The 22790-nt window shown below is 32.1% G+C and overlaps 1 protein-coding gene across 1 annotated transcript in view; it reads left to right on the forward strand.

Moving 5' to 3' along the window:
* The first annotated feature begins 211 nt into the window (after positions 1-211).
* LOC126889801 (pickpocket protein 28-like) overlaps positions 212-22790 on the forward strand; it is a 53950-nt gene continuing 31371 nt past the window's right edge. Inside the window, exons 1-2 of the mRNA XM_050658441.1 lie at positions 212-335; positions 1754-1996. Of these exons, the coding sequence (XP_050514398.1) occupies positions 214-335; positions 1754-1996 (365 nt within the window). The 5' untranslated portion in view covers positions 212-213. The remainder of the gene's footprint in view (positions 336-1753; positions 1997-22790) is intronic.

Genomic DNA, 22790 nt, shown 5'->3' on the forward strand with positions numbered 1-22790 from the left:
ATAAAATGTCAAGGATCAATAAAACTAAATATTATTCATTCGCATCTGGCAAAAAATCATTAAGATATCAGTATGGTACATCATCCGTAGTAACTATCCCGTTGAGGCATTTGTAATCTGATAACTTAAATTAAAATGGGAGGGCACGCGAAATAAGGGTTTGTTCCTGTTCCAACGTATTCCTACATTGCAATAACACTCCACCTCTTAACCATGACAGAAAAGCAGGAAAAACCATTTTGTAAAAGTGTGAGAAACTATTTTAAGGAATACTGCAGAAGTACCAGTATTCATGGCTTTCAGTATTTTGGGGAAAATAGGTCGTACCTGGAAAGGTGAGAAAACTAATATTTTATTAAACACTGTGCCATTTTAAAGTAAGTATTGATATACCTACACTGCGATTCAAAAATTAACTAGTTTTAGGGCGATTCCATTTCAAATCACTCAATTTTTATCAAAAAAACTTTTGGATCTCCGATTTGTCTGAAAATTGGTATACAGCATCTGTGAGATGATTTAAGGTCGAATTGTCTTCTTCTTCTTTTTTTTTTCAAAATGTTATTTTAAGCGATTTTACAGTGATTTGGTATGTATTTAAACAAATTTGGATTTTCTATCTCAAAGTATCAATGGAAAACATAATATTTTCAAAGAAGGGACTCAAAAATATCATTATATGGTATTACAAGTTATTTTGATTCAAAACAAGTTTTTAATCAAATTTTATAATGTATAAAACGTTAAAATATCGTTTTTTACATTTTCCTCCATTCCCAAAATACATCATAATCGATTTGGCTGAAAATTTTCCCACTGATAGCCAAAACATAGGACTTTAAGTGGTTAAAAGGATTTGGATTTTACAATACCAACAAAGTTACATACAATACCATAGTCAAAAATATAGGTGTCTAATGTAAGTACAATTAACTCAGAAAATATCGACCTCACGACAAAAATTGTTAAAAATAAATTGTAATAATTGTAAATAAAATATATTTGGAACAATTGCAGTTCCTACCATTTTTGTCGAAAAGTTAAAAATGGCGGAGATATTGAGCAAAAACGGTTCTCCTTTCAAATCAAGATGGCGGCTAACGTAACGGAGGAATTCATTCGCGATTTTAAATTTAGGCTACTATTGACCCCTCTAAAGATTATAAAAATAAAATTTTGGGCAGTTCGGCATGCAAGATCAAATGCTATTCCGACTGGCCTAATATACTTTTGAGTCAGATATAATTGCATGTACCTTTTTTGGTATTGTAATATAATTCAAATCCTTCTAACCACTTAAAGTCCTATATTTTGGCTATCTGTGGGCAAATTTACAGCCAAATCGATTATGATGTATTTTGGGAATTTATTAACTTTCAAAGATTCCATATTGATCTGCAAACCATTGGATGTCGTGCACACAGACTTCCATGAAACATCTTCGTTTTATTTGAATTTAAAATATCTTCAGAGTATTCTCATTGTTCCGCTAGTACATGTTTTACTGTAAGGGGAGAACCGCACTCATAAAAAATTGGGCGTTATTCATTTTTAAACAAATGTTCATGAGATACTGGGTATGTCCGTGTTGTAAACGAGAAATAAATATTTGCGACCGTATCGATACCTCCTGTTATCTCCTGAAGCTTTGATGGTGTGGATTTCAATTTATTGTTCCAGTTCTCAAGTAGATGCTTTATGAAGTAATTTTTGCATACCAGTTTTTTATAATAATTTAATTTTTTTTTTATAGGACATGGTGGTTTATTGTTTTTGCCATAGCACTTTCATCCTGCATTTACGCCATCTTGCAAGTTTATGATAAATGGGTAAGAAGTCCAGTGATAGTATCATTCGCCACTCAAGAAACTCCCATTTACTCCATACCATTTCCAGCAGTCACCATCTGCCCAGAATCAAAATCTAATCAAGAAGTATATAGCCATACTGATATGGTTAAAAAATTTGCTAACAATAGATCCCTAACGACAAAGGAGTAAGTATATTATTCTTTTTATGAGGGTGTTTTGCTGAGAATGAAAAAAGAAAAAGAGATGTTAATCAAAATAAAAACAGCCAAAATCGAATACCTCGGTCACATCATGAGGAACAGTGAAAGATATGGACTGCTGCAACTGGTCTTGCAGGGAAAAGTAGAGGGAAAGCGAGGACCAGGAAGGCGAAGGATTTCGTGGCTGAAAAATCTACGTACGTGGTTCAACACAACCACTACAAATCTTTTCAAAGCAGCAGTGTGCAAAGTACAGATTGCCATGATGGTCGCCAACATCCGAAACGGATAGGCACTACAAGAAGAAGAAGATGCAACTTCTTTATTTTCCTGCATGCTTTATAAATTGTAAAAAGCTCAGGCAATATAGCCCGATCAAAGAACAATCTGACCCCAAAAAAAATAAAGGAAGGATGAAAATTTGGGAATGGGTAGTTGAAACTGTCTATTATTATATAAGAAAAAGTTTACAATTCAACATCCCCTCCATTTTACAAAAATGGAGGGGAATACCCCCCTCTCGAAGATGAAAAAAATACATGCAAAATAAGACCGGAATTGGATAAAATGACTAATTCTAAACAACTTTTGTTCTATAGAGTTTTTTCACTAAGTCAATACTTTTCGAGTTATTTGCGAGTGAATGTGTTCATATTTAACAAAATAAAACATGTTTTGGACGGTTTTTCGGAGATAACTCAAAAAGTAAGTATCTTAGCGAAAAAATATTCTTAGCAAAAATATAGCCCATAAAAAATTGAAAAAAATGGTGTATACATGAGGTCTGTAGACCTAGTAGAAGCAGAGTTTCAGCTAATGAAAAGTAGGTTCTTCTTTGTCAAATTCCAAATCGAATATTTCAATGTGAAATAACCCAAAAATGGAGCACTTTTAGGGAAAAATTCATTTTAACTTTTTTAAATTGTTTAAAAAAAGGTTTATTTTTGTTTTTTAAAAAAACTTGTTATATTAAAATTAGGTAAGTGAATTACGCTCAAAATATTGTTGGTCCTTTTTATTTTTTGGTAAAAAAATCGCGAAAATCACCCCTGAATTAGCGTCACATATAAATTTTAACATTACCACTTCACAAGTTACTTTGTCTATGTATTATTTATATGATCTGTAAGTTTCATCGGTTCAAAGTGCTTCGTTTTGAAAAAGCTGTAGTTAAAATGGCTTGAACAAATAACTAATCACGAGTTTAGGCAAATTTTGAACAGCCATAGGATAACCAATTTTGGCTAACAAGAAAACAAAAAATCAAAAATATTCAGAAAAGCAAAACGTACATTTTATTACTCTGAGATTTTTGGTACTCCTAATTGTTTTTAAGTTAATTCCATAAACAATTACGATTTTTTTTTCAAAATTAAAAAAAAATGTTTTATTTTAAACCCAATTTTTTTTAAACTGAGCACTTTGAACCAATGAAACTTATAAATAATATAAACAATACATAAGTAAAGTAACTTGAAAAGCGGTAACGATTAATTTTATTTGAGAAGCTAATTAAGCGGTGATTTTCTCCATTTTTTTTTCCAAAAAATAAAAGGGAGCAACAATATTTTGAGCGTAACTTACTTTTAATGTTAAAAGTTTTTTTTTAAAAAAAAAACAAAAATAAACCTTCTTTAAACACTTTAAAAAAGTTATAATGAATTTTCCCCGAAAAGTGCTCCGTTTTTTTGGTTATTTCACATTGAAATATTCGTTTCGGAATTTGACGAAGAAGAACCTACATTTCATTAGCTGCAACTCTGCTTCTACTTGGTCTGCAGACCTCACGCATACCCATTTGTTTCAATTTTTTATAAGCTATATTTTCACTAAGAATATTTTTTTCGCTAAAATACTTACTTTTCCAGTTATCTCCGAAAAACCGTCCAAAAACATTTTTTTCAAGTTATACCTACTTCTTTACGAGCGAGAGTAAAATTTTATAATGCTGAGCGCATGCGCACACAGACAGTATCTTGTTAGTTGCTAAAGCATCCAACTTATGTATACTACATCAGCGCAACTAATAGGCTATTGATTATATTCAAAATAAGATAGCTAAAAGGAACTACAACGTTAACGGAGTTTTATTATTTCATATGGTCAATGGATATGTGTATATGAAAAAACCGCGGAGTGCTACCATTTAAAGGGGTGCGTTTTTCAGAAATGGGTGAATTAGTCCCTGGGCACAGGTTACATTAGGGTAAGTTCTATGCACTTTTGGTACAAATATATCTACATAAAAATTGTTCCTGCTTTAATTTCCTATCTAAATATCACTTTTTAAAGTCAATCATACTTTTTTTTACAAAAATATATTCAAAAGAAAAAGCACAAAGAAACCCAAAAGAAAGAAATTTTGTTTTTTGTCCTATAACGTTTGTCCACAAGGATATAGGTATAGACATTGTTTTACAGAAAAAAAATCTACATATTTCTTCTTTAAAATGTTGTTTAGTAGAGGTAATTAGGATTTATAGTTTTCGAAATATGATTTTTCAAAGTTCGCCACTTACAGCAATTTTGGGCAATTTTCCTAGTTATTTCGCAAATATTTTTCTGTAACTTTTTTCTACGTAACTTTAGGTATATGCAATGGTACATGTAATAGGAATAGAAATCAATTACTTTTAAAATGGTCTACTATATAACGTTGTATGACTTTTTTTAAAGAGATTATGGTTTTTCAAGGTTTTATACTTTTAACGATTTTTTATAATATAATATAAAAATAAAATAATATTATTATATAATATATTATATATTATATATTTGCAGACGACCAACTTGTACTAGCGCAAGACTACGATGATATAGAATATATGACAAGGAAATTAATAGAGGAGTACAAAAAAGGTGGTTTGGAAATAAACATAAAGAAGACCGAATATATGTGTATCGGTGGGACACAGCAGGACCTTACACTGGGGAATGGCGAAATTATTAAACATTGCGACGCATATAAGTACCTTGGTATGACCATCACACAAGAAGGAAGCGTAGACCGGACGATAGAAGAAAGAAACAACCAGGGAAGAAAAGCAATTACCCTTCTCAATAGCATCCTCTGGGACCAGTCAATATCAAACAACAACAAACATAGAATATACAATACAATTGTTAAGAGTATAATCACTTACAGCAGTGAAGTATGGCAAATAAAAGAAAGATACAAGAGAAAACTTGAAGCAACAGAAATGGATTTCTGGAGGCGCTCAGCAGGAAAATCAAGATTAGAAAGGGTAACCAACAACAGAATTAGGGAAATAATGAATGTGAAACACACAATAGTAGATGACATTAGTACCAAACAGCTTAGATGGTATGGACACGTACAAAGAATGTCCGAAGAACGACTCCCGAAACAAATCCTAACGTGGACCCCTCATGGTAGACGAAAAAGAGGAAGACCCCGCCTGAGTTGGAGAGAAGGCATAAATCGAGAAATGAGAGAAAGAGAATTGGATGAAGACCTTTGGATGGACCGAAGTGAATGGCGACTAGGCATCGGAAGACGTAGGAGAACGTTTTAAAACCGATATATATATATTATATATTATATATTATATATTATATATTATATATTATATATTATATATTATATATTATATATTATATATTATATATTATATATTATATATTATATATTATATATTATATATTATATATTATATAATACCTAATATAAAAAAATATTATTTTTTACATTTTTTACGATTATTTTTGAAATTTCTCATAACTTTTTTTCTTGTACATGAATATACTATATATTGCTCAATAAAGAGGGCTTACTTTCTGTTCTTTAAAATGGTGTATCATCTATATTTAAATATGTAATGGAAACCGAGTGATTCTTTGATATTTTTTTACCTGTATTATTTAAAATTAATTCTTTTACAAAAGTTACATAAACATTAGTCTTAGAAAACATCACTTTAGTTAAAATTATTTAAACGTTGACATTTAGAAAATTTTCAAAATCAAAGTCTATCTCTTCGTTAGCATTAGCTTCAATGTCTTCCTCTGACACCTCAGTTATCTTAGAGTTCCCACAATGAGTACCCATGCACATGCACCCTTTGTAGAATATTGAACAACTAATTCCTATCTTCCTACAACCGCAGTTTTTTGTACATCCTTTGGTACATTTACATGCTATTTTTGTCAAGCAAAGCTTGTGGTGCAAGAGCTTTAACAGTAAATATTGGAATTAATCCATATTTTGAAGTTTGCCTGGCCGAGTCAAGTGGATCCAAAGTATTATCTATAAAAAATATGATTCAATCATAACACACACTCACATAAAAAAGTTATAATGAGGAATTTAAAAAATAATCCTAAAATCAAAAAACGTTGCAAGTACTTATTACATTTTGAAAAAGCGTATCTCATTCAAAAATAATCCTAAAACTTTTTATAATACACTATTTTAAAGTAAACAGAATTAGCTTTCTTTTTTATTATATAATATATACCTAAATGAAAAAAAAGTTATAATGAGAAATGTAAAAAATAATTGTAAAAAATATAAAAACTCGCTAAAAGTATAAAGTCTTGAAAAAGATAACCTCTTTAAAGTCGTACAGCATTATACAGAAGAACATTTTAAAGGTAATTGATTTCTATTCCTCTTACATGTACCATTGCATATGCCAAAAGTTACGTAGAAAAAAGTTACAGAACAATAATTGCGAAATAACAAGGAAAATTGCCCAAAATTGCTGTGAGTGGCGAAATTTGAAAAATCATATTTCGAAAACCGTAAATGCTAATGACCTCTACCAAACATCATTTTAAAGAACAAATATGTAAGTTCTTTTTCTGTGAAGCAATGTCTATACCTATATCCCCGTGGACAAAAGTTATGGGACAAAAAACAAAATTTCTTTCTTTTGGGTTTCTTTGTGCTTTTTCTTTTGAATATATTGTTGTAAAAAAAAGTATCTTTGACTTTAAAAAGTTATATTTAGATAGGAAATTTAACCAGGAACAATTTTCCAGTAGGCGTGTTTGTACCAAAAGTACATAGAACTCACCCTAATTCGCCCTGTGCCTAGGGACTAATTCACCCATTTCTCAAAAACGCACCCCCTTAAATGGTAGCACTCCGCGGTTTTTTCATATATAGAGATTCATTGACCATATGAAATAATAAAACCCCGTTAACGTTGTAGTTCCTTTCTATAGTACATAATCAATAGCCTAGAAGGTTTAAAAAGAATATATTAGTGAATATATTTATTATAATTTTTGTGTCTTTGGATTTGTTTTCCTTGGGAGTAAGATAATAAGTATTAAACATTTTTATATAATTATACTTCACTGGATTTATTTGTCACCGTCGTTTGTAATTACGTCCGAGCAGCCGGAAAGATAAAACCCTGATGGGTTTTTGGTAGAGCTTTCGACTACGTAACGCGAAGGTCCAAGGTTCGAATCCGGACACGGACGGACGATTGTTATTCCTTTTTTTTTAATACAAATAAATTGTTTTAAGTACCTACCTATATTTATTTCGTTGAAATCATATAATAGAAGTATAACTTCTTACGTGCGTACAAAGTACACACACATTCTTTTTTTTTTGGTTAAAAATGGACACGTTCACTCGCAAATAACTCGAAGGGTATTGACTTAGTAAAAAACTCTATAGAACAAAAGTTACTTAGAATTAGTCATTTTATCCAATTCCGGACTTATTTTGAACGTATTTTTTTCGCCCCCGAGAAAAAAATTTTCACCTCCATTTTCCCATTTTTGTAAAATGGAGGGGATGTAGAATTGTAAACTTTTTCTTATATAATACTAGACAATTTCAACTACCAATTCCCAAATGTTCATCCTTCCTCTATAGGTCTGGATCCCGCGTATGAAAAAAAAGTTGATTAATAGCAAGCTGAAAATTTGTTAATAGCTTAAGGGTGTCTAGTCGGATAAACTTTGATATATGGGAACACTGGAACAGGGGCAGTTTTAATTGTGGAACAGGTTAAAAATTTGGAACGGTCAGACCACGAAAACGGCACATTTATTTTGTCCGACAGAACAGACTTAAACTCTCCGAACAGAGCAGAGATTAAACTCTCATGCAAAAATCAGACTGCTATTTATCACCAAATGGGCGTTTTAATGAGTGGAACATGTAGAATATGTCAAATGACAGGAATTATGACAGGTGATAAATAGCAGTCTGATTTTTGCATGAGAGTTTAATCTCTGTTCGGAGAGTTTAAGGGCCGGTTGTTCGAACGCTAATCAACAATGATCACTATCAAATATTTAATTACTGTCACAACTGTCAATGTCAACTTTGGTTGGGTTGCTGAGAACCTAATTGATTATAATTATAAGATTAGTTAATCAATTAACATAATAGATTAACTAATTTCATAATTGTAATCAATAATTATGTTTTCAGCAACCCAAACAAAGTTGACATTGACAGTTGTGACAGTCATTAAATATTTGATAATGATAATTTTTGATTAGCGTTCGAACAACCGGCCCTTAGTCTGTTCTGTCGGACAAAATAAATGTGCCGTTTTCGTGGTCTGACGGTTCCAAATTTTTAATCTGTTCCACAATTAAAACTGCCCCTGTTCCAGTGTTCCCATATATCCAGTTTATCCGACTAGACACCCTTAAGATATTAACAAATTTTCAGCTTGCTATTAGTCAACTTTTTTTCATACGCGGGATCCAGACCTATTATTTTTTTGGAGGTTTTCGTAAAATTTTGCGTTCCCTGATCGGGCTAATATATGGCTACGAAGAATTAACTGCATTCCGACCTAAAAAAGAATTTTCTCTTTTCTCGTTTATTTAGACAGATGTCGCTAACGCATCCACCAGCAAATAACTGTTTATTATTTTGCTTAGTAAGCCAGCTAGATTTAGTTCGCTTCAGGATATACCACAGCCGATTCTGAAGACTCTAAAAAGAATAAACATATGTGTCAACCGACGGTGGTGGCCCCTTAAACGAATTAAATGTAAAGCTCTTCTTCTTCTTCTTCTTTAAGTACCGTGCCCAAATGTTTTAGGCGTGGGTAGCTTCCACAACAATTTGCCGATATCGTTCTCGATCTTGTGCGGCATGTAACAATTGATCTGCTGGTAAGCCAGTCCATTGACGAAGGGTTTGGAGCCATGAATATTTCTTTTGACCAATTCCTCTTTTTCCGTCGATCTTTCCATTGAGAATTAACTGCAGCATCCTGTATCTGCTACCTCTCATTATATGCCCAAGATATTCAAGTTTTCTCTTTTTTATCATCTTCAATAAGTCACCTTCGCCTTGACCTACTCTGTTTAAGACTTCTCTATTTAAGAGTTCTTTGTTTGAAATGCGTAATGTAAGCTGTCTTTCCTTATTTCATTTTACTCTTATTTGAGTACTAAGGATGCAGAATTCTGTTGGAATTTTATCTAGATAAACGGACATAATATATGATGAATGCAAATTGTAGATTCTCCTATGTCCGCTGTTTATTGACCAGCATCGTTTATCAAAAAGGCTCTAAATAACAGCAGAATAGACTCCAGGTACAGGCAACTCTTACATAATATCTATAAAACAGCAACTATGACAGTCGAATAGGAAAATACAACCAACAAAACTAATGTCATAGAAATACGTAGAGGCGTAAGACAAGGAGATGTAATAACCCCAAAACTCTTCACCTTAGCTCTGGAAGACGTCACCTCAGATATTGCGATGATGTTGTCCTTATTACAACCAACCAAGAAGAACTAGCCACAATGCTGGCTGACTCAACTAGCACACGCATCGGAGAAGATAGGATTAAAAATGAACATAAGTAAAACCAAAATCATGACAAATACAAACGACAGAATAAATGTAAATATAAATAATGTCAATATTGAGGTTGTCGACCAATATACAGAGAGAGTCTGTAATTTGGAATAAATTCAATATCTCAAATATTAATTGCTTTTTTGAAAAATGCTCAGACCCGTCGATTAGTATTTCAAATTGTCCTTTTTGACATACAATAATAATGTATACAGGGTGTTTCAATTTAGAGATATGACGTCATCGTTGATTTTCTTAAACGGCAACACTGTTATTTTGATAGCTATTTTGATAGGGTGTGTAAAATTATACACAACTGCAAAATATCAAATTTTTATTCTCTACCATTAACAAGATAATAGAAAATAACAAAGTAATGTCTGTAATTTGGAAGAAATTCAATAATTGAAATACTAATTGTTTTTTTGAAAAATGCTTAGACCCGTCGATTAATATTTCAAATTGTCCTTTTTGACATACAATAATAATGTATACAGGGTGTCCCAATTTAGAGATATGACGTCATCGTTGATTTTCTTAAAAGGCAACACTGTCATTTTGATAGCTATTTTGATAGGGTTTGTAAAGTTATACAACTGCAAAATTTCCAATTTTTATTCCCTACCATTTACAAGATAATAAAAAATAACAAAGTTATGAAAAACAAGTAATGAAATAATAATTTAATTTAATTATTTCAAATAAGCAAATGCTCATAACGTTGCCCATTGACAATTTGACAATAATTGAGGGCAAAATTATGAGTATGAATATTTGCTTAATTGAAATAATTAAATTCAATTATTATTTGATTACTTGTTTTTCATAACTTTGTTATTTTTTATTATCTTGTAAATAGTCGGGCATAAAATTTTTAAATTTTGCAGTTGTGTATAACTTTACGCACCCTATCAAAATAGTTATCAAAATGACAGTGTTGCCATTTAAGAAAATTAACGATGACGTCATATCTCTAAATTGGGACACCCTGTATACAGTATTATTGTATGTCAAAAATGACAATTTGAAATACTAATCAAAGAGTCTGAGCATTTTTCAAAAAAAACAATTATTATTATGATTATTGAATTTATTCCAAATTACAGATATAACTTTGTTATTTTCTATTATCTTGTAAACGGTAAAAAATAAAAATTTGATATTTTGCAGTTGTGTATAACTTTACACACCCTATCAAAATAGCTATCTAAATAACAGTGTTGCCATTTAAGAAAATTAACGATGACGTCATATCTCTAAACTGGGCCACCCTGTATACATTTATATTGTATGTCAAAAACGACAATTTGTAATACTAATGGACGGGTCTGAGCATTTTTCAAAAAAACAGTTAGTGTTTGAGATATTGAATTTATTCCAAATTACAGACTCTCTCTGTATATTAGGCTATTGTACTATAGAAAGGAACTACAACGTTAACGGGGTTTTATTATTTCATATGGTCAATGAATCTCTATATATGAAAAAACCGCGGAGTGCTACCATTTAAAGGGGTGCGTTTTTGAGAAATGTGTGAACTAGTCCCTGGGCACAGGTTACATTAGGGTGAGTTCTATGCACTTTTGGTACAAACACGTCTACATAAAAATTGTTCCTGGTTAAATTTCCTATCTAAATATAACTTTTTAAAGTCAAAGATACTTTTTTTTTACAAAAATATATTTAAAAGAAAAAGCACAAAGAAACCCAAAAGAAATAAATTTTGTTTTTTGTCCGATAACTTTTGTCCACGGGGATATAGGTATAGACATAGCTTCACAGAAAAAAAAACTTACATGTTTTCTCTTTAAAATGATGTTTGGTAAAGGTCTTTAGGATTTACAGTTTTCGAAATATGATTTTTCAAACTTCGCCACACACAGCAATTTTGGGCAAGTTTCCTTGTTATTTCGCAAATATTGTTCTGTAACTTTTTTCTACGTAACTTTAGGCATATGCAATGGTACATGTAAGAGGAATAGAAATCAATTATTTACCTTTAAAATGTTCTACTGTATAATGTTGTACGACGTCTTTTTTAAAGAGGTTATCTTTTTCAAGACTTTATACTTTTAACGAGTTTTTATATTTTTTACGATTATTTTTTAAATTACCCATTATAACTTTTTTTTCTACATTTAGGTATATATTATATAATAAAAAAAAGCTTTTCTGTTTACTTTAAAATGGTGTATTATAAAAAATTCTAGGATTATTTTTGAATAGGTAAGATATGTTTTTCAAAATGTAATAAGTACTTGCAACTTGCTTTGATTTTATGATTATTTTTTAAATTCCTCATTATAATGGTAGGGGAGCCCAAGCGGGGATTTTTGCAGTTACTCGAGCGCGTCAGATTAGCATATGGGGAGAAACCTGGTACCCTGCAGATGTACCTCTACGATATATTGGCTCTTAACACAGGGGAGTTCGTTAAGGGGGGCCCGAAAAAAAAATCTCTCCTTAAAAAAACTCGAAATTGTCAGATTAAGATAAGGTAAGTTAAGTGCATGCAAAAGAGTGTATATTTCGAAAATCTGACTATTTGAACCGGGCGTAAGAAAATGGGTGAATCCCAAAGTTTCACGAGAAAAAAGCGAATATTTCGCGAAATGAATGACAGATCGAAAAACTAAAAAATATGTGCTCAATATTTTTTAAAAATCTATCGAATGATATCAAACATGACTTCCCAAGGAGAGGGGTGGGGGTAAATTAAATATTTTAAATACGAATCAATATTATTTACACTTATTCAATATTTTTGAAAAATCTATCGAATGGTACCAAAGACGACCCCCACGGAGTTGGGGTGGGGGCTTACTTTAAAATCTTAAATAAGAGCCCTCATTTTTTATTGCAGATTTGGATTTCTTACGTAAAAATAAGTAACTTTTATTCGAAACATTTTTTCGAATTATGGATAGATGGCGTTATAATCGGAAAAAACGATTGTTGGAAATGGAAAATTAAATAAAAAAATGGCAAGCGCCCACTAAAATGGAAAACTTTACTTAACTTTTTTTGGTTTTAGGACCTACTCTACACAACCCAATAGGTCCCCAAAGCGCTCGAGTGACTGCACATTTAGCATACTTTGCTCCCCTACCATAACCTTTTTATGTGTTTGTGTGTTAGGATTAAACCTTATTTTTTATAGGTATAACTTTGGATCCACTTGACTCGGCCGGACAAACTTCAAAATATGGATTAATTCCAATATTTACTAAAGATCCTGCACCACATGCTTTGCTTGAAAAAATAGCATGTAAATGTACCAAAGGATGTATACAAAACTGCGGTTGTAGGAAGATAGGAATTAGTTGTTCAATATTCTGCAAAGGGTGCATGTGCATGGGTACTAATTGTGGGAACTCTAAGATAACTGATGTGTCAGAGGAAGATATTGAAGCTAATGCTAACGAAGAGATGGACTTTGATTTTGAAAATTTTTTAAATGTCAACTTTTAAATAATTTTAACTAAAGTGATGTTTTCTAAGACTAATGTGTATGTAATTTTTGTAAAAGAAATAATTTTAAATAATACAGGTAAAAAAATAACAATGAATCACTCGGTTTCCATTATGTATTTAAATATAGATGATACACTATTTTAAATATATAGTATATTCATGTACAAGTAAAAAGTAATAATGAGAAATTTCAAAAATAATCGTAAAAAATGTAAAAAATATTTTTTTATATATTAGGTATTATGTAATATACAATATATATGTAATATATAATATAATATTATATAATATATTATATAATATTGTTATTTTATTTTTATATTATATTATAAAATACCGTTAAAAGTATAAAACTTTGAAAAACCATAATCTCTTAAAAAAAAGTACAACGTTATACAATAGACCATTTTAAAGGTAATTGATTTCTATTCCTATTACGTGTACCATTGCATATACCTAAAGTTACGTAGAAATAAGTTACAAAACAATATTTGCAAAATAACAATGCAAATTGCCCAAAATTGCTGTGAATGGCGAACTTAGAAAAGCTATATTTCGAAAACTATTAATCTTAATTACCTCTACTAAACAACATTTTAAAGAAGAAATACATATGTAGGTTTTTTTCTGTAAAGCAATGTCTATACCTATATCCTCGTGGACAAAAGTTATGGGACAAAAAACAAAATTTCTTTTTTTTTGGTTCTTTGTGCTTTTTCTTTTGAATATATTTTTGTAAAAAGAAGTATCATTGACTTTAAAAAGTGATCTTTAGATATGAAATTTAACAAGGAACAATTTTTATGTAGATATGTTTGTACCAAAAGTGCATAGAACTCACCCTAATTGAACCTGTGCCCAGGGACTAATTTACTTATTTCTCAAAAACGCACCCCTTCAAATGGTAGCACTCCGCGGTTTTTTCATATATAGATGTCCATTGACCATATGAAATAATAAAACCCCGTTAACGTTGTAGTTCCTTTTTGCTATCTTATTTTGAATATATTCAATAGCCTATTAATCGGAGAGATAGAAGCGGATTTTGTGCGTGATAAGTAATATGGAAAAACTATAAGGGGATAGGTTGAATTAGTTGTGTACATGACTTTCACCAACGGCCGGAAACCAGAGTTGTTGCCGAGGGTCAAAGGGGTCATAAAGGGTCAAAGTCGCAGATTTTATTATTTTTTTTTATGACGCTCATGATCAAGATAGTGTACCAAAATTTGGAAATAAGTAGCTCATGACGTAACTAAGTAAAATCTGTAGGGGCGAAACGCTGCGTGGCCGACAAAGGGGTGGGGGTAGGGGTGAATATAAAAAATATAAAGAGTATTCTGCGACGTTCGTGATTGAGATAGTGGACCAAAATTTGGGAATAAGTAGATCATGATATTACTAAGTAAAATGCCCAGAGCCAGAAACCAAAGTTGGGGATGAGGGTAGTCATAAGGGGTCAAAGTCGCCGTTTTTATTATTTTTTTTTTGTGACGCTCATGATCGAGAGAGTGCACCAAAATTTGGGAATAAGTAGGTCATGACGTAACTAAGTAAAATTTCCAGGAGTGGCACTCTGCGTGGCCGACAAAGGGGTGGGGCAGGGGTGAATACAAAAAATATAAGGGGTTTTTTTGCGACGTTCGTGATTGACAGAGTGCACCAAAATTTGGGAGTAAGTAGACCATGATATAACTAAGTAAAATCCTCAGAGCTGAAAATCAGAGTTGGGCATGAGGGTAATTATAAAGGGTCAAAATCGCCGTTTTTATTATTTTTTTTGTGGCGCTCATGATAGAGATAGTGCACAAAAATTTACAAGTAACTAAGTACAATCTCCAGGGGTGGAACGCTGCGTGGCCGATGAAGGGGTGGGGGTAGGTGTGAATATAAAAAATATAAGGGGTTTTTTGCGACATGCTAGATTGAGATATTGCACCAAAATTTGGGAATAAGTAGACCATGACTTAGCTAAGTAAAATCCCCAGACCCGGAAACCGGAGTTGCGGATGAGGGTAGTTTTAAGGGGTCAAAGTCGCAGGGTGTATTATTTTTTTATGACCCAGCACAACATTTGTCCCCCACGCAGCGTTCCACCCCTGGAGATTTTACTTAGTAATGTCATGATCTACTTATTCCTAAATTTTGGTGCACTATCTCGATCACGAACGGCAAAAAAAACCCCCTATATTTTTATACTCACCCCTGCCTACCACCCCTTTGTACCCTAAGCAGCGTTCCGCCCCTGAGGATTTTACTTAGTTACTTCATAACCTACTTACTCCCAAACTTTGGTGCATCTCCATCATGAGCGCCACAAAAAAAATAATAAAAACCGCGAATTTTACCCCTTATAACTATTCTCGTCCGCCACTCTGGTTTCCGCCTCTGGGGATATTACTTAGTTATGTCATGGTCTACTTATTTCCAAATTTTGGTGCACTCTCAATCACGAACGTCGCAAAAAACGCCTTACATTTTTTTATATTCACCCCTGCCCCACCCCTTTGTCGACCACGCAGCGTTCCACTCCTGGAGATTTTACTTAGTTACGTCATGACCTACTTATTCCCAAATTTTAGTGCCCTATTTCGATCATGAGCGTCACAAAAAAAAATAATAAAAAACGGAATTTTGACCCCTTATAACTACCTTCCTTCTCCACTCTGGTTTCCGGCTCTGGGGATTTTAATTATTTATGTCATGGTTTTTGGTGCACTATCTCAATCACGAACGTCGCAAAAAACCCGTTATATTTTTTATATTCACCCCAACCCCCACCCCTTTGTCGGCCACGCAGCGTTGAGCCCCTTGAGATTTTACTTAGGTACGTCATGACCTACTTATTCCCAAATTTTGGTGCACTATCTCGATCATGAGCGTCAAAAAAAAAATAATAAAATCTGCGACTTTGACCCCTTATAACTACCCTCGGCCCCAACTCTGGTTTCCGGCCGTTGGTGAAAGTCATGTACACAACTAATTCAACATATCCCCGTATAGTTTTTCCATATTACTTATCACGCACAAAATCCGCTCCCAGCTCTTAGACTATATATACCTGGGTCAAATAATCAAAGCTAATAAAGAGAACCGAACAATTGAAGCACAGAGAAGACCCCGATTGGCGTGGGCAGCATTTGGAAAGTTAAGATGGATACTAAAAAGCACAAAGATACAACAGTACCTAAAAAACCGTGTATTTGACCAGTGCATCCTTCCTGTTCTGACGTATGGCTCAGAAACATGGACATTAACAAAGGCCAACATAAACAAAATTGAAATAACTCAGAGAAAAATGGAAAAATCCATGTTGGGAATAAAACTACAAGACAGAAAATCAAACAAATGGATAAAAGATAAAACAAAAGTAAAAAAATGCAACTGAACATATAACAGGGTTAAAATGCAGATTTGCGGGCCACAATGCGAGACAGGAAGATAAAAGATGGAATGCTGAAATACAAAACTGGAGACGGTGGACAGGAAGAAGAGGAAGAGGAAGACCTCAGATGCGATGGAAGGACGATATTGTAAAAGCTGCAGGAACTAACTGAAAAAGCGCAGCCAAGGACAGACGGAAATGGAAAGATTTGGGGAAGGCCTATGTTTAAAGTTGGATAGAAATGGGCTAAAAGAAGAAGAAGAAGAAAACTGATTATCAATTTTAAAAATCTCAGGCATTTTTAACAAGGATTCTGCATTCTGATTTAATAGAGAACTTTATCTTTTCTTTTTGTGTCTTCATTGTCGTAGGTTATGCAACCAGGATATTTTTCTTCTTCCTGGACCTCTTTTTTCGTGCACCTTACCTTGAAGTATTAAAATCCGCTGGTCTATAATACGAAATGTTTTAACTACTTATAAAGGGTGTTCAGAAACTCTCCTGACAGTCGAGGACCAGAAATTCCACAGATAATTTTAAGACAATTTGACCCAATTCGCTCTTTGAAAATGGCATCTTGTAATTAGTTTTTTTTTAATATCTCCAGAAATAGTCCATTCTTTCACGGTTTTTGCTGTAAACTTTAAAGAACCGCTTGGATTAACATTAAATTTGGTATACGCATAGCTAACATGTCATAAAAAAAAGTGATATGGTGCCGATGTGTGCTTTTGCCCTGGGGGTGAGTTTCACCCCATCTCGGGGGTGAAAAAATTTATGTTCAAGATAAGTTGCGAAATGGATAAACTGACTAATTTTAAGCAACTTTTGTTCTATAAAGTTTTTTCACCAAATCAATACTTTTCGTGTTATTTGCAAATGATTCATTTTTCAACAAAATAACCACGTTTTTAGACGGTTTTCCGCAAATAACTCAAAACGTAAGCATTTTGTCGAAAAAAATATTCTTAGCAAAACTATAGCCTACAAAAAAGTGAAAAAAATGGTGTATACATTAGGACCTTATAACTAGCAAAATCAGAGTTATAGCTAATGAAAAATAGGTTCATATTCGAAAAATTCCAAATAGAATAATTCAATGTGAAATATCCAAATAATGAAGCATTTTTGAGGAAAACACATTACAACTTTTTTAAAGTGCTTAGAAAAATCTATATTTTTGTTATTATAAAAAAAATTCTAGCGTCAAATGTAAGCAAGTTACGCTCAAAATAAAGATGGTCCCTTTTGTTTTGGCAAAAAAAATCAGGAAAATCACCCCCCAATTAGCAACTAAAATGGAATTAATCGTTACCGCTTCACAAATTACTTTACTTATGTTGTGTTTATATGATCTGTAAGTTTCATCAATTCAAAGTGCTTATTTTTGAAAAAAAAATTGGTTTTAAAATAAAGTATTAAAAATTTTAATTTTGAAAAAATGTTTCTTTTTTAAATAACTTAAAAATTGTTACCAGAGATACCAAAAGTTTTAAACAATAAAAAAAGTCGGCTTTACTTTTCTGAATATGTTGTATTTTTGGTTTTTCTGTAAAAAAAAATTGGTCAAGATTCGGTGTTTCTAAATTTGCATACACTCGTGATAAGTGACTCGTTCAAGCCCTTTTAACTACAGCTCTTTCAAAAATAAGGACTTTGAACCGATGAAACTTACAGATCGTATGTTCAATACTTTCGCGAGTAAAAAACTTGTAAAGTGATAACAATTAAGTTCATTTGAAATGCTAATTAGGGGTGATTTTCCCGATTTCTTAGCAAAAAAAAGGGACCAACTTTATTTAAGCGTAACGTGTTTACTTTTGATGCTAAACATTTTTTTAAAAAACAAAAATAAGCATTTTTTTAAACACTTGAAAAAAGTTAAAATGAGTTTTCCCCAAAAAAGTGCTTCGTTTTTTGGTTATGGCACGTTAAAATATACGATTTGGAATTTGACGAATATGAACCTATTTTTCATTAGCTATAACTCTGCTTCTACTATATTCAGTGAGCTAATATATACACCAAGTTTTTCATTTTTTTACGTGCTATATTTTTGATAAGAATTTTTTTTCCACCAAATACTTACTTTTTGAGTTATTTGCGAAAAACCGTTTGAAAACGTAGTTATTGTGTAGAAAAATTAACATATTCACTCGCAAATAACTCGAAAAGTATTAACTTGGTGAAAAAACTTTATAGAACAAAAGTTGCTTAGAATTAGGCATTTTATCCATTTCCGGACTTATTTCGAACATATATTTTTCACCCTCAAAAGGGGGTGAAACTCACCGCTAGGGCAAAAGCACACATCGGCACAATATCACTTTTTTTTCTTTGACTTATTAGCGATTTGTATGCCAAATTTCATGTCAATCCAAGCAGTTCTTTAAAATTTATAGGTTTTGCAATATTTTACCTTCAAAGAACGTACTGAAAGCTTCTATTTTTTGCACGATTGATCATTTTTCACTGTTTACCGTGACAGATTTTAAGTCAGTAGGTGACATTTACTAGCAACTCGACGGTAAGTAATCCAACTCGACGGTAAGTACTCCAACTCGACGGTAAGTAATTCACTTACCGTCGAGTTAAAAAATCTCTTAATTTTAATTTATTTTTTGAAAGAATAAAGAAAACTAACAAATTATTTATTAATATTGAAACTTATGGTACAATTTGTTAAATTATTTAATGAAATCCCACTTGTTTGGGCTGTGGTTTCAGTTCTAACAGAAACTCCTGCAGAATCGCATACATTAGTAGTATTACTAATATTGCACAATATTTTTTCGGCAAAATCTATTTTATTTTGAAGAGAATCTTCTACATAGCTTTCTGCCACTGTCGATGAACGCCAACCTCTATGACGCTTTAATCCGAGGACATCAACACCTTTATTTGCCAAAAGCGTTGCTGATGTCCTCCTGAACGAATGGCCAGTATAGTTCTCGGGATTAGGCAAATTTAAGAATTTGGCAATTTGAGAAGGCCAGCCCCCGATTGTCCCTTTCTCTATTACTTGAGCACAACATTTTCCTTTGGCGTATCTTAAGAACAAATGATTTGATTTTACTTGTAATGGACGAAGTTTTATATACTTTTGCAGAATTTCTAAATATGGAATTTTATCGTCTGGTTTATTAACGACTGTAAAAGTACGCTGGATGTTCGTTTTTGTATTGGGTACTTTTACAATTATTAAACCATCGGTTTGTTGGATGTCATTCATAGTAATATTATACAGTATGTCCCTGTAAGTTGTATCCATATGGAAAACTTTTTTATTATTAATTTTTCGAAAAAAAGTTATTCTTCATAAAAAGCTCTGCATGGTCCAAAACCTAAGATTCAACCATCAGATATAAAAATTGTTGAATGTTATACGAGGTATGTCAAAAAGTTTGAATTTCACTCAAGAGTAAAGTAGCTTTATTTTTCACAATATTGAAAATTGCTATTATGAAAAGTTGTTTGGAATTAAAAACTATATTCTAATATGCAATTACATCCTTCTAATTGAAAAAAACATTTTTTTTTGAAAATTAACATTATTTTCAGTTATTTCAATTCTGATAACTCTTTTATTATTAATTTTACGAAAAAAAGTGATGCTTAATAAAAAGTTCTGAATAGTCTAAAACCTAAAATACAACCATCTTATATCAAATTTTATCAATTTTATACGAGGTATGTCAAAAAAGATAAATTTAGATCAAAAGTCAAGTACCTTTACAGTTCAGAATATTTCAATTAGAAGGATGTAATTACATACTGAAACATAGTTTTTAATTCTAAATAACTTTTCATAATAACAATTTTCGATATTGTGAAAAATAAACGTATTTTACTCTTGAGCGAAATTCATATTTTTTGACATACCTCGTATAAAATTGATAAAATTTGACATATGATGGTTGTATTTAAAGGTTTAGACCATGCAGAACTTTTTATTAGGAATCACTTTTTTTCGTAAAATTAATAATAAAAGAGTTATCTGAATTGAAATAACTGAAAATAATGTTGGTTATCCATAATTTTTCAAAAAAAAAATTCAATTAGAAGGATGTAATTGCATACTAGAACATAGTTTTTAATTCCCAACAACTTTTCATAATAGCAAATTTCAATATTGTGAGAAATAAAGCTACTTTACTCTTGAATGAAATTCAAACTTTTTGACATACCTCGTATAATATTCAAAAAATTTGATATTTTATAGTCAAATCTTAGGTTTTGGACCATGCAGAGCTTTTTATGAAGAATAAGTTTTTTTCGTGAAATTAATAATAAAAAAGTTTTCCATATGGATACAACTTACAGGGACATACTGTATAATTCTTCTCTTCTACAGGCACCAGATATTCCCAATATCATTGCGACCTACAAATTATGAAAAAATCTTCATTAGAGTATTTCTTTTACCTAAACTAGCTTATATTACCTTGTGAACTAGAAATTCTTCATCCGGTGCTTCCATCAGAAATTTTTCAAATTGCTCCCGTGTAAAAATGCTTGCTTTCTTAGGCCTATAGCCAACATTTTTTCTCTTCAAATACGCGATCAAAGTTGAAAACTTGGAAATATCAATGCCATCATAAAGAAAAACGGTGGATTTAATCATTGAATATTCTGCCCAGAGGCTTCCAGGAGCTTTCAACTGCATATGTCTTTGAACGAAATATGCCAATAGAGTCTTTTCTTCGATTCTTAAATTCTTGCCTTCGCACCATTTTTTAAAACTTTGGTAGGTATTTTGATGACGGATCTTGGATTTTTCGGGAATAATTGCGGAACACCCTTCTTCCCAAGCCCGTTCAATTTCTTCAAATTCACTTTCGCTCATATTTTAATTTATAATAATCAAAATTGTACTTAAAATTATTGACAACTAAATAAAAACTCAATTCTCCATTGTTGTTATGCACCCTAGTTACTACCTAACAACCAAAGTATCTATCTTGATAAAATGAATGAAACTAGTCAATATGACGAAAATGTTTAATTTTATAATTTATAATGGTATCAATCGTGCAAAAAACGTTATAAGCATGTCGAACGTTAAGGGTAACCGATCTCAGACAATAATTGGAGTCGTCGCTCCGCTCCTCCTCCAAACAATTGTCTTCGATCGGTATAAAACCTTTACCGCTCTCCATACTTAATATACTATAAAAACGAAAACCGGTAAGTTTATTTAGTCTAGGCGCCTAATAGAGGACAAACTAGTTTATCCTGATATAAAGACTTACTTTTCAGGCCAAACTAGTTTATTCTGAAGTGTATGTTTTTATAACAGGATAAACTAGTTTAGCCTAGTCTAAACCAATTTAATCTAGTCGAAAGTAATTGATTAAATACAGATTGGTTGCTGATTTAAACGTAAGTTTAGAAGACAGTATTAAGAGTTGTAAGACTTTTAAGTATTTAGGGTTTTAAGTATTTAGGGTAAATGATAAACCGAGATGGCACTTGTATGAAAGATATAGAAATGAAAATAATACGGGGAAAAAGCCACGAAAGCACTCCATGGAGTGATATAGAAGAACACTCTAACTAAAAAAAACAAAAAAGGATTTTTCAGGGTATAGTGCTGAATATTACCCTACAAGAGCGGAAGAATGGCTAGTGACAACAGTAATACGAAATAAAATACGAAAAGTTGAATTGGAGTTTATGAGAAGGTGTCTACAAATTGCCAGGTAGGATAGAATAAGAACAGAGGAAATATGAAACAGATTAGAAGTAGAATGCTCAATTACAAAAAAATTGTGGTAGTAAAAGTAGAGCCCTGAAATGGTACGGGTATGTACGAAGAATGACGGAGCACAGGTGGCCGAAAAGATTACTGGACTGGGCGACTGGGACTTGCGGGGAGGAAGACCTGCTGTGAGATGGAAAACTCACACAGGAAATGCTCTGATAGATAGAGACCTCAGAGATGGCGACTGAGAGAATAGAATGCTATGGAAGACGATAACGGTAAACTCATAATGGGAAAAAGCCAAGAAGCAGGGGCGGCCCGTCGGGGTAGGCAAGGTTGGCGCCGCCTACCCTCTTCAAATGTAGTACAATAATATAAATTATTAATATAAATTACT

This window comes from Diabrotica virgifera, chromosome 8 (genome assembly GCF_917563875.1).
Source record: "Diabrotica virgifera virgifera chromosome 8, PGI_DIABVI_V3a".
In the NCBI taxonomy this organism is placed as follows: Eukaryota; Metazoa; Arthropoda; class Insecta; order Coleoptera; family Chrysomelidae; genus Diabrotica; species Diabrotica virgifera.